The sequence below is a fragment of the Lontra canadensis genome, unplaced genomic scaffold, assembly GCF_010015895.1.
Source record: "Lontra canadensis isolate GAN:19392208 unplaced genomic scaffold, GSC_riverotter_1.0 scaffold235, whole genome shotgun sequence".
Lineage (NCBI taxonomy): Eukaryota > Metazoa > Chordata > Mammalia > Carnivora > Mustelidae > Lontra > Lontra canadensis.
In genome coordinates, this window is record NW_022631229.1 from 311,906 (window position 1) to 324,828 (window position 12,923).

At 55.7% G+C, this 12,923-nt stretch overlaps 1 protein-coding gene across 1 annotated transcript; it reads right to left on the bottom strand.

Annotated features, from left to right (window-relative positions):
• Nucleotides 1-543: 543 nt before the first annotated feature.
• GSK3A (glycogen synthase kinase 3 alpha) lies at nt 544-9,661 on the bottom strand. Its single transcript, XM_032849636.1, has 11 exons — nt 9,297-9,661; nt 7,209-7,396; nt 6,106-6,189; nt 5,839-5,949; nt 4,161-4,291; nt 3,959-4,065; nt 2,916-3,013; nt 2,742-2,837; nt 2,193-2,379; nt 1,791-1,883; nt 544-1,232 (listed from the first exon to the last, which is right to left on the bottom strand). Exons 1-11 carry the CDS (start codon nt 9,577-9,579, stop codon nt 1,159-1,161), a joined length of 1,452 nt encoding a protein of 483 aa, XP_032705527.1. The 5' UTR covers nt 9,580-9,661; the 3' UTR covers nt 544-1,158.
• Nucleotides 9,662-12,923: the final 3,262 nt, after the last annotated feature.

A 12,923-nucleotide genomic window follows, 5' to 3' on the forward strand; every position in this document is an offset into this window, starting at 1 on the left:
CCAGGTGTGTGCCGTTTGAAAGCTAGATCTGTTAGCGTTTAGGGACCGCACCTCTGCCCCTGTCGGTGCCCACTAAGAGTCTACATCCAGGCTGTTTTGGCCTGAGTGGCCACGCATCCAGTGTCCTGCGAAGCAGCAGATAGTCCGGGCTATGGGACACAGAGCCATCTATCAAGTCTGAACTCTCCCACCTCTACCCTGTGGCCTTGACCCTGGATCCCCAGTTCTCTCAGCTATCACCTGGGGAGGACAGTGCCTGCCTCCCTCCTGAGGCAGCAGAGGACGATGGCGGGGTCCATGAGGCCAGCTTCCCCAAGGGCTCTGCAGTAGGTGAGCCAGACTGGTCATCCCCACACGTGTGAAGGAGAGCTGAGGCCAGGGGAGGCTGGGCACGTGAGCCCAGGCTGGGACTTGGGACTCAGGCCTCCAGCAGCCCAGCCTGACTTCAGTCTCCACAGTTCCCCTGCCTGAGAGGTCCTGTCCCAGCACAGCTCCTCAGGCACCTCCCTCACCTCTGTGGAAACAAGGTAGCCAGACAGGAAGCAGGTTTTCATGCCAATAATTTATTGAACGGAGGTCTGTACACAGGCAAACCTTACTGTGGAAACTAAGACATCAGAAGCTCCCCAACCCCCACCCCCTCAGTCCTCCAGGGTGGGGAGAGGAAGGAGGAGACCTTAGGGGCAGAGGACAGGAAGGGGAACACAGCTGTAGAAGGGGGACGGGCCAGGATGGACGGTGTGAATCGACGTTTTCTTTAAGAAAAAAATTATAACAATCTATTTACACCCGGGGGGACCAGGGAAGGGAAGAGAATAGATGGGCTGGTCTGGTTCTATTTACAAGGGACACAGGAGGGGAGGAGGGATTGGAGGAGTGTAGGCCCAGGAGGAGGGGAGGGGCCAAGGGGGTAGGAGGTCCTCATGCCTCCAACCCCCCGTCCTTCCTTCTCTTCCCTCCCCACAACCAGTTAAAATCCTCTTAAAAAGCCCACCACAGGGTGAGGCTGGTGAGGGAGGGACTGGAGGCAGGGACAGAGACTCATTTACCTCTGCCCTCTAGTCTAGGGGCCCAGCCAGATCAGGAGCTTGATGGGCTATGGCCCCCCTTCCCAGTCCCACTGGGGGCTCCCCGATGGAAGGGTAGTTGGTGGGGCCCTCAGGAAGAGTTAGTGAGGGGAGCTGTGGCGTCGGGTGTCTGCCAGTCCGAGCCGGTCTGAGCCTCACTTAAAGCTGAAGGGGAGGAAAAAGACAGTTACCCTTGGCCTCTCAAACCTCCCACCCAAGAGCAGGACCCTGGTGGGAGAAGCTACATCAGAAACGGACAGCTGCCGCTTTAGGTCCAGCTCCACATACTCAAATGCCCAAGGGCCAGGCTGGTCACTGAGTGACTCACCAGAGAGCTGGGCCTCACAGAAAAGAGGGCACTTAGAACTTGGCACCAACTCACAGCACTGCCCGAGGAAAGGCAGGCCCACTGCTGCCCGGTTGGATTTTCTTTCCCAAGAGACACAGGAAATCTGAGTTTGTACATGCAGTGGCCTCAATTTTTAAATGTGGGCAACAAATTTAACTTTTTGTTTGTGCAAGCCAAACATACATCTTTGGTTTTCCAGTTAGCACTTCAACACAAATACGGGCAATCCGGCCCCATAAAGGTGGCTGTCTGCACATGTGCTCTCAAACGTCAACAATTCCCATACCCATGCAGGGAACTCGGGGGCTGTGGCAACACGCCAGCCTCCCAGGCTGAGGAAGGCCTTCATCTGCAACAGAGGGCCTCCGACTTACCTTGTGAGGATGGAGTGAGGGTGGCAGTGCCCGCTGGGGACCTCAAGTGAGGAGGGATGAGAATGGCATTGAGAGATGGTTGGATGGAGAGTTCTAGAAACAGGAATGGACATGCCCAGTCAGGACGCAGGGTGTTGGGAGACCAGGTCGAGGTTGAAAAGGGCCACCCCAGGTAGGGACCCAGCTCTTGGCAAGGACAACTGGCATGTGTAACCACTGAACACTTTCAGTGACAAACTGGAAGGGGCCCAGCACAGGTAAAGCCACTTCAGGTCTCCTATATTGGGGGCATCTCCCAAGCCCCCCCAACCCCAGCATCCCACTCCTATCTTTAACACCAAGCCCTCTTCCACAACCTTTGCCTACCCTTCTGGCTCCCCGCATCCCAAGCTGTGCCCTCACCTCCAGGACTAAAGTTGAAGAGGGGGGGAAGCGGGCGGTTGTTGGGGAGCTGGGTTCCGTGACATCGCAGTTCATCAAAGAAGCTGTGGGCGCAGGCTTCCAGAGGGGAGAGCCTTGAGGACGGTGTGTACTCCAGCAGGCTAGAGCAGAGTGCAATGGCCTCCGGCGGCGTTCGAGATTTGAACACCTTAAGGGGAGGGGACAGTGGTCAGGAGGGTGAGCCGCCCAGGCCCTGTGGACTCCTGCACCCCCACTTTCCAAACAAGGCACAGCTACTGAGGGGAAGCCACATTCCTTCAGGTGAGCAGCTCACATGGGTCCCGTCATTGGACAGGCCCTGCAGAGAGCCTGTTTCACCAGCAGAGAAATGGCACTCTCAAACTCACCTTGGACCCTCAACTTCCGGAGGATGGAAGATGCCGTGAACTTTGAAGTCTGATGAGTTAACGGACCCACTCCCAAGCCCTGACTCTACAGCCAGGTCCCCAGACCAGCTGGCCTCCAAAGGGGACCTCGGCCATGCTGCCTGAGCCCCCAGCCCTGCCCCACCTTTGTCCAGGGATGAGCTTTAATCTGGGGAAACTTGAACTCCGTGTAGTTGGGGTTCATCTCTCGGATCTGTTCCCGGGTTGGTGTTCCCAGCACCTGGAGAGGGAGGGAGGGCTCTGAGCCAAAGCCCCTATCCCTCAGCCCCAATCCCTGCCCACCCCACTGCACCCTCACCTTGATGATCTCCACCAGCTGGTCCACCCCACTGTCCCCAGGGAAGATGGGCTGGCCCAGGAGGAGCTCGGCCAGAACGCAGCCAGCTGACCACACATCTGGAGGGGAATGCAGGGAGGGTCAGGGCTGCCCACCCATCTCCTCACAAAGGCTTCTCTCCCCCACAGTCATCCTGAGGGTGCCAGGAGGGAGACCCATTTTCTCGGCCCCGAGAGGAAGCACCCTGCTCAAGGTCCTACACAGTTTAGGGACATGGGAGCTTGCTGCTGAACCTCCAGGTCCACTTGGCCGTGTGGCGTGGCCACACTCTGCAACCTGCGCTTGCTGCCTTCATTGCCTCTCTCCCCACAAGAACCCCAGGAAGCCCCTGCTCTGCCTCTAGCCTAGAACAAGCTTCTGTGTTCTTGGGGCCTCGAGAAGCTCAAGTCCTAGGCCTAGGCTCCATCCTGCCCGCAGGAACAGCTACAGGCAGGCAGTCTCGCCCCCCTCCCTGGTATGTACTTTGGCCCCCAAGACACAAGTTCACCCCTAAGGACCACACAGTTTCTTCACATTGCAGAGGGATGTTCTCTCCCAACCCTTTCACCCCCTCTCCTTGAGCCTGGAAAGGTAGCACTGTCATCCCCACCAGTGGGGAAGGTCCCGGAAGCCCCCGGTGGGCAAGTCACACCCTCCAGTTGATAAGCCTGGCCTCCAAGGTCACAGGCAGCTCCTCCCCCACCAGCCCCTCCCCGCCCAGGCCAAGAAGGGAAGGCTGACTGAGAGGTTCCAGAGCCGGAGTGGACTCTGGAGTCAGGTCAGCTTTCAAAGCCCAGCCCAGCCCAGCTGTGCCCAACCCCAGCAGTGCGAATGCAGGCAGGTGGCCTCCCCGCTCTCAGCCTCAGACTGCTCATCTGTGCAACGAGCAGACGCCAACACTGCCCTCCAAAGTTTGTGAGGACTGGATAAAAGAACACAGGTTAAGCTTGTATCACAGAGGGTGGCAGACAGCCCACAGAAAGAAGGCAAGCCGCTCCCTGCTCCCCCAACCCCGCAAAGCTGACCAATGGACGAGGTGTAATCAGTGGCTCCGAAGATCAGCTCCGGGGCCCGGTAGTAGCGAGAGCAGATGTAGGAGACGTTGGGCTCCCCCCGCACCAACTGCTTTGCACTGTGGGAAGAGAGGGCCAGGAGTAAACAGAAGGTGAGGGTTGGCATCCCCCCATCGCCCCTTCGGCCACTCAGAGCACCCCAGGTCAGGCCCACCTGCCAAAATCGCAGAGCTTGAGGACAGCAGTGTCGGGGTCCACCAGCAGGTTCTGGGGCTTGATGTCACGGTGACACACCCCCTGGGAGTGGATGTAGGCCAAGCTCCGGAAGAGCTGGTACATGTACACCTGGGGGGGTGCGGGGGGGACAGGGCAGCTGCAGCCGGGCCACACACACACACACAAACACACACCCCGCCCCACGCGTGCTACCCCGGGTCTTCAAGCTTTAGTATGAATCACTTGGAGGACTTGTTTAAATAGGGACCCCTGAGTCCCACTCCCAGAGTGTCTGATTCTGAAAGTTCGGGGTGGGGCATTTGCAACAGGCCCTCCCAGGCTGCTGCCGCTGCCACTTGGAGAATACCACCTCAGCCACACACCTCAGAAGCCTGATAAAGAGACACGTAGGTCGGGAAGGCCTTGTGGGAGCCAGTCACTCAGCTCCAAAGCCACTGGCTATAGGAAGGGCTCAGCTTCCTCCGCCTGCCAGTCAAACCACCCACAGGCTAGCCTCTCTCCAGCTGGATTTTCCTGCCACTCTGCCTCCCACTGATTAGAACGTAAATGCCAAGAGAGCAGGGATCTTGGGGTGTTCGTCACTGCCGCGTCTCCCAGGGCCTAGACCAGTGCCCGGCATGGAGTAACTGCACAGGCCAGCTTCCTGGGCCCCCCTCCTCCTGTTCCTGCTGCCCTTGGCTAGAGATGCCGGCTCTTCACCTTGCCCCTCACAGGCTCCCAGAAGCCTTCCTTGATCCTTCTTACCACCAAAGCAGGCAGGCCTGGGGGCCTGTTTCCAGAATTCCCTGTGCTCCTTCTAGTATGGCAGTTGCTAGTCATTTACAGTTCTTTGTGACAACAGCTGTCCACTCGGGCTAAACTGAGAGCTCTTCCAGAGCAAAGCCTGGGTCTCTGTCAAATGGCCTTCTGGAATTGCTCAGTGCTGGATCCAGCACACAGGCAGCCACAGCACAGACTCACCAAACCAGAGGGCTCCCCTCCCGGGAGGCACGGTCTCCCAACACCACAACCAGTAGGGCTCTGTGGCCCATATGGGGTCAGGGTTCTTAAAGCCGGCAGGAGGAACAACCTTCATCAAACTTGAACCCACCCGCCTCCTCCCTGTGCAGAAGGCTGCTGCAGCAGCGGCTCTGCACATCAGCCCTCACTGATTCACTCATCCATTCATTCAAACACCTGCTGAGGGATTGTAACACCCGGGACCCAGCACCAGGCCCTGGGGAATGAGCCTGCACAACAATGAAGACGCAGGCTTTCCTCCAGCCCTGCCTCCTTCTCACACCCCCTCTGCCAAGGGTCCAAAGGCCAGTACTTGACCTCAGTGTCTCTCCCTTGGCATTGTCAGGCTCTGCGCTAACTCCACCAACACCACTGGTGCCCCTGGGCTCCCAGCGGGGACCCAACCAGGTACCCTGCAGTCTCGCCAGACCCCAGTCAGCCTGCCTCCCTGATGTGGTCAGGCCCCAGCGGGGCCTGCCCCACCTTGGGCAAGCTCTGTCTATGACAGTTATGGAGACAAGGGCAGGGAACTCAAGGGCTCCAGAAAGCAACATCAATTTGGAGGAGGAGGGAAGCCACAGAAGATAGGAGGATCCAAGGCCCCTGGCTCTGTAAGCCCTGGTCCCAAAAGCCTGCCTGCCTGCCTGCCTGCCCACCTTGACATAGATGATAGGGATGGTCAACTTGGCCTTGGTGAAATGGCGGGCCACCCGGTACACCGTCTCGGGCACGTATTCCAGCACCAGATTTAGATAAAGCTCGTCTTTCTGCAGAGAGCAAAGGAGAGGTGTGAGGCACTGCGAGGAACGGGCAGGGAAGGGGGAGGGAAGGCTCGTGGGGGATAACGGGGGAAGGACTGGCAGTCGCAGGAAAGGCAGGCAGGAGCAGGAGTGGAGGACGCCCCCGCACAGCCAAGGTCTCACCTTCTCCCCACTGGAGTAGAAGAAGTATCTCAGCCTCACGATATTGCAGTGGTCCAGCTTACGCATAATCTGCAGCTCTCGGTTCTTGGGGGCAAAGGGAAAGTGCCTCAGACAACGGCCGACTCTCCCTGCCTCCCCACCTCTGGCGCCCCTCGCCACAGCCCCGCTCCTCCACCCCTGCCAACAGAGCCAGGCACCGACTCCTTGCATCCCAGCTCCAGGGCCCCTCGGGGGCACCCCCTAATTCCTCACCCCATCCCATTCTCCCCACACACAGGCTGGAGACCTATGGGCTAAACCCAACCTACAGGTGAGTTTTTTTCAGCCCACCATCCAAAAATCTCCAATTTATTGCTGACCTTTGAAAATCAAATGGCTTCACCTATAAATTCAGTTTTCCAGGTTATCTTGAATAATCAAATGATGTGGCCACACAAGACCCAAGTGACAAAAAATGAGTACACCCCACCCAATTCACCCCAGTCTCCACTCCTCTCTACTGCTTTCCCTAAAGACATCCGGATCCTTATACCCTGACTTGGATCCTGAGTCCCAGGCTCCAGACTTTCATCTTCCAAAAGGGTCTGGCCTCAGCCTCTTCTCCAAGACAGAGTCTTGGTCTCTTCGCTGTTCTCCGTTCCCCTGAGTTCTGCCTCTGGAACACCTGCCCTCAGATCCCTCTCACTTCCGGGCCTCAACACTAATCAAATTCTGAGCCACACTCTGGAGAAGAGTAACTTAATGCATAAGGTGGGAGGCTTTAGAATCAGACAAGCCAGAGTTTAGTCTTGCCCCCAAGTCAATTCTCTTATCTGACTCTCAGTCTTAATAACACACCAATACCTACCCTCAAAGAATCTTCACGTGAATTAAACAAGAACTTGTCTACAAAGCAATTCACACCAACCCAGAGCCCAATAAACATCAGCTCTGGGCTCTCTCTAAACCCACACTCCCATCTTCCACACAATTCATGCCCTTCTGCTTCCCTTCTCTGGCCCATGTTCAGATCCCTGTGGAAACCCAAGTTTAGCACTCCCACTAGGGCCCTCTCGCCCATCATGCCTGGTCACACTTCCTTGTCCCCATTTGCCCCAAGCTACCTTGAACCTCTTGTCCTGGAGAACCTTCTTGATGGCCACCAGTTCCCTGGTCTCAGCCAGCCGTGCCTGGTACACGACCCCAAACGAGCCATTGCCAATCACTTTGATGTCCGTGTAAGCCACCTCCTGGGAGCGCTCCGGGCCTTGGCCTAGAGTGGCTACCACTGTGGTCACCTTCCCGCTGTCACCTGGGGAACAAAGGGGATACACGATCCACTGACCTTCCCTTTCTTGCCACCACCCAATCACAGGGCTGTGGGAGGGAGGGGAAATCACTACAGGATGCTCACTGGGGGCCTCCTTAGCCTTTCCTTGTCTTTTGAGCAAAGGTGGGTGTTGGATGCCTCTAGGCGCCCTTTCTCCTCTTCCCTTCAGGGAACCCTAAATCCTGCCTCTTCTCAGGTGGGAGGCCATGGACAACTAAACCTCTTGCTCTTCGAGTGTTGATAAACGGTAATTTCTACTTCTAGTAAGCAGTAAATCACTGGTTCCTTTTGGTTTGAGGGCAGCCTCACACTTGTAAATGTTGACTCTGTCCACTCTGAGCTTACTGCCTGCTGGGGCCCCTCCTGACTGGGGAAAGCCTGACCCAATCTCTTCCACTTACCGGAGCAGTAACCCTGAGGTACTTTTGCTAAAGGAAAGCACTAGCCCTTCTGACAGCCTGGGGATAGTAACATCTAAGTCCTCCTTGGTAGAACTAGTAACTGCCACTGGGTTTTGGTGGCAGAAAGGACCCCTCCAGGCAGGAGGGCCAGTGCCAGGACTCTCACTTTTTGAGGACAGTTAGCCCTTCCCCAAATATTTCAGGGCTAGAAAAGGTGCTAACCTGACTTCTTCAACTGGTGTTCATCTGTGTCCAGAGCCCTAGAACCCTTCATATATTTGGGTGGTCCCCAACGGAAAAGTACTAAGTGATGGGAATGGTGAACCTGACCTCTGTTAAGAAGGAGCTATCCAGGCCTCAGTCCTCGGAAGGAAATTTGCAATTCCTAGTTCCATTCTCTAGACAGCAGCAAACTTTTAGGGCATTCTTAGGGAAGAGTGATCCCTTTTCTTTGGGGAACCTTTCATCAGTTCGTTTGAAATCAAATTCGTTGAGGGGCCAATGATACCTTCTTTTGGAAGGAGATTATCCTACATAGGTATTCGTCCAGAACCAATGACACCATACCTCAGAATCACGAAAGGGATTTAACCTCAGATCCATAGTCTATGGGGAACTATGATCTTCCCTGACTCTGTTCCATTTTTGTGGAAAAAGACCCACCATGACAAGTTTTTTTGTTTTTTTGGTTTGTTTGTTTTTAATAAATTCTACCCCCAACATGGGCCTTTAACTCGTGATCCCAAGATCAAGAGTTGTATACTCTACCGACTGGACTGGCCAGGCACCCCAAGCCAAACATTTGGAAAAGTGACTATGGACTTGATCTGCAGGATGCACTGATTCCCAGTTTGTCCTTTTTTGTAAGAAACAGCAACCATTAATTTCTACCATTGGAGAATACAGTTCTACCTGTTACAGATGGGTGGTAGTAACAGGTCTTGTGCTTTAAAATCAAAGACCACCTGGGTACCAGGTTTGGGAAGCCTTGACCCTATCTTTCTGAGACAGAGGAAGCGCAAATCCGCAAATCCGTTTCTGTGTGATATTCACTCCAAATCCCCATCTTCTAAGGGGGAGCAAATTCAGATCCCCCCCTTTTGGGGTGATAGTGATCTTATTCTTTTTGGGAACAATAACTCTCTAGCCCCATTTGCAAGCGACGATGACTCCTGATGCTGTTGTCTAACGGATGGCAACATCAGATTCCTGTTTTTGAGGTTCAAGGATCCAAGACCTCGGTACTGGAGGAACAGGAATCTGTGATCCCTGTTTTTTTGAGGATTACTAATTCTAATCCTAAACTCCCAATTGATGGAAACCCCTCAAATCCCTTTCTCTGGGCGGGGGAGAGCTCAGATCCCATCTTTGGGAAGCACAGTGAACTGAAGCTTCTATCTGGGCATATAGAAGAACCAGATCGACGTCTGAAGGGCTTCAGGAACCCTACCTCCACCCCCACGGACGCCGCTAATACTCACGGCCCAGCTTCACTCCGGGCGGCGGGAAGCTAGTGCCCGCACCGGGGCCGCCGCTGCCTCCTCCGCCGCTGCCGCTGGGGCCACCCCCGGAGCTCGAGGCCCCCACGCCCCCACCCATAGCTCCGACTGACGCCTTCCCACCGCCGCTGCCGCCCGGGCCGGAGGCCGAGCCCCCGGGGCCGCCACCGCCGCCGCCGCCTCCGCCGCCTGGCTCCGCGAACGAGCTGGTCCGCGCCCGGCCCGAGCCCCCAGGGCCGCCCCCTGAAGGCGCGCCGCCGCTCATGGCGCCGAGCGCAGGCCCAGGCCGCGGGGCTCGGGCTGCCCGGGCTGCCCCCGCCGCCGCCGCTGCCGCCGCCTCCCCCGGGCTCTGGCCTCTTCCAGGCCGCGCCGCTCGGGCTAGGGCTCCGGCTCCGGCCCAGCGCCCGCCGCGGGGCACGCCGGGAGATGCAGTCCGCCTGCCCTACGCGCCGCGGTCACCGCCCTCTGTCCGCACAGAGAACCGCGTGGCACGCCGGGAAATGGAGTCTGCAGAGGCCGCGGAGTCGACCGCGGGGGATGACGGGTCGCGTTGCACGTCAGGAAATAGAGTCCTGGGCAATAAGTCCCCGGAATGTGTCGACGGCGGACTCTGAAGCACTTTGGGAAGTGGAGTCAGAGTCACACACTCACTCCACTCCAGCAGCTGCGAGCCCTAGGTGTGTTTCAAAAATGTAGTCGCTGCCACTCTTTCGGTGAGCTTTGTAGACCTGATGCACGCCGGGAAACATAGCCCAGACGCTCATTTAGTCTATTGGCTGTGTATGCCGATCGGAGCTAGGTGCACTGCGGGAAATTGAGTCGGCGCCGGTGCATTCGCAGCTATCGGGCCGCGAGGCGAGTCGGGAAATGGAGTCGTCGCCACGCCCTCACCGCATTGCAGGTGTAACGCGACTTCCAAAGCATGCCGGGAAATGGAGTCCCATGTGCTCCCCAAGCCCCAAGAGGATACTGCAATTACGGAGATAGGCTAAGAAATAGAGTAGGGAGGTACGGCGTTCCTCCGCCCTCCTATACTAGGCCGCAGTCCCTGCCGGGAAATGTAGTCAACACCAAGGCTTCAGAGTAGATGCTACATTGAGCCTTTGTGTCTTCTGGGAAATGGAGTTCAAGGCAGCCTCTCCATTTGACGGAGAGGAAATCTACCAGGAGCCCGGAGCATGTTGGGTAATAGTCCAGCCCGCACCCTGACCCTTTTTTTCTGAGACGAAGCTGCAGAGGCTTGCTGGGAAGTGAAGTTCAATCGGTACTTTTGGGAAAGCGTTTAGCCAAAGGTGAAAGACATCAATCCCTCTGGGGAGACTGCAGAGTGTTCAACGCCTCCTTCACATCCCCAGGCCCCAAGAAAGAGCTAAAATTGATCAGGAGCCGCAAGAAAATGGTGTCCAAACATTCCAAGTTCCAAGTTTCCAGAATCAGCAAGGAAAAGTCTCCCACAAACAATTTGGGGAACAAAGTGCCCTGTGGTCTCACAGAACAATAGTCTTCAAATACATTCTAGCTTTTTCTGCCAACGTGGGCTGCACCAAGAGGCTGAGACGAGCATTAAAAAGGTGAATACAGGGGCACCTGGGTGGCTCAGTGGGTTAAGCCGCTGCTTTCAGCTCAGGTCATGATCTCAGGGTCCTGGGATCGAGTCTCACATGGGGCTCTCTGCTCCGCAGGGAGCCTGTTTCCTCCTCTCTCTCTGCTTGCCTCTCTGTCCACTGTGATCTCTCTGTGTCAAATAAATAAAATCTTAAAAAAAAAAAAATGGTGAAGACAGAATTTCTGTTTTGAATCCCCTTTCAGTCTTTTGCGTCCTCCGCTTCCTAAGTTTACAGGATCCAGGAGGGCCCAAAACAAGGAAGCCGGCTGTTGAGAGTAGCCTCGGGTTTTGTGCACGGACTAGGTCGCCCTATTTATCGATTAATACCGGGTAAGACACTATCCCCAAAGGACGCTGGGAAACGGAGTTCGTGTGTGTGTGGGTGCGCGCGTGTGTGTGTGTGTGTGTGTGTGTGTCTCTCTCTCTCTCTCTCTCTGTCTCCCGGAAATACTTGGAACTAGAATGAAATCATCTTCAGCCCCTCCACCTTGTAGAATAATGGGAAATGGAGTCTCTAGACTTAAGTTTAATCTGAATCTCTGTTCATACTAACTGTCCTACCCTTTCTGAAGCCTGAAGAAAGTCTCGTCCACTGGGTCTGACTGCAATTCCCAGCGGACTCACAAGATACCCTCCCCCGCCCCCGCTGGGGCCTGCAGACAGTCTCGCCTAGAAGACGAAAGCTTTCTCGCACTACAATAACCAAAAGGCAAAGCGCGGACATACTTCCGCTCCCTTTTCAATGAACGCGGGTGCATTAGGAACAGTCGAGAGCGGGTGTTTCGGGGAGTTGTAGTTTTTCAGCCAAATGGTGGTTGCTGCCCTCTGACGGCAGCTCAGAGATGAAAAGCAAAAATCTGAGTCAATCCTCAAGACTGGGAAATCATACACGGGACCGACAAGGCCCAAAAGGACAGCAGAGCGGGGGGCGGAATGGGGCGGTTACTTAACGGACAAAACTCACGGGACGCGCGCAGTGTATGGCTCGTGGGCAACCGCCACGAGGGGACTGGGGTCCGTGGGAGTCTGAGGGCGACCGCCTGAGGGAATCTTACCAGAATGTTTGCAAGGGTGAGAATGTTTGTTGAGGGGTGCTAGGGCAGATTGTAAGTGTCTATGAGGGGCATGTGGGGCATGTGAGGGTCTGGAGGTTTTCAGGGGAGTCCGTGGAGAGGTCAAGGGATCTTACTGGGGACCAGTGGAGAAGTCACAGGGGATTTGGAGCGTTTTTAAAAGGTCTGTGGGATCTCTGAGGGACCCAAAGGGGTGAGCGATGTTTAAGAACCATCAGGAAGGAGCTTCAGGGGACTGGGGGGCTGGAGGAGGGCAATGCTGTGGGTTATAGGCATGAAGAGAGTCTCTGAAAGGTTGAATTAATTGATGAAGTGTTGTGAGCTCTATAAAGGGCTCCCTATTTGGAATCCGCGATCCTGGGGTGTAGAAGGGAGCAAGGGTGTGGTCTTGCAGAAACCGAATAGGCTTAGGTGAGTCATTAAAGATTGGAGGACAAGCTGGAGTTTTCAAGACAGGATGCCACCTGTGACATCGCACTGGATCAGAATGGGGCAACAAGCCTGGCTCTGCTCTGGTCTGACCTGGAAAGCAGTTCTGGAGCTGAGCAGTTTTTAATCCATACTAGACCTGGTTGGAGGTGCTCTGAAGGCACCGGAATCAGGCTAAGACTATTAGTCCGGGTCCTCCCTCCTCCCCCCAGTGATAACATTCCCCTTTCTCCATCACACCACCACCACCAAATCCGTTGCATCTCTGTTGCCAGGAGACATGCCTCATCCCAACTTCCAGAAATAGCCCAGTGGCCCCCACCCCAGGGAGTGACTTACATCACCCAGGAGAGGGAGCAGTTGCCCACAGGCTGCCAAGGGAGCCTCGGTTTCCTGCCAGTACCCCAGCCCTGGATCCTCTTTACTGCCAATCGACATCATCTGAGACCACCCACCCTGGGCTGGCAGGAAATGAGGGTGAAGCCTGAGTAGATAGGAGCT

What these genes read in the sequence shown, in the direction of transcription:
- GSK3A (XM_032849636.1), bottom strand. Translation starts at nt 9,579, where the DNA reads ATGAGCGGCGGCGCGCCTTCAGGGGGCGGCCCTGGGGGCTCGGGCCGG. An exon ending in GCCCGGAGTGAAGCTGGGCC is followed by an intron (nt 7,397 to 9,296) that starts GTGAGTATTAGC and finishes TTTGTTCCCCAG; the next exon opens with GTGACAGCGGGAAGGTGACC. An exon ending in CTTCAACTTTAGTCCTGGAG is followed by an intron (nt 1,884 to 2,192) that starts GTGAGGGCACAG and finishes TCCTGTTTCTAG; the next exon opens with AACTCTCCATCCAACCATCT.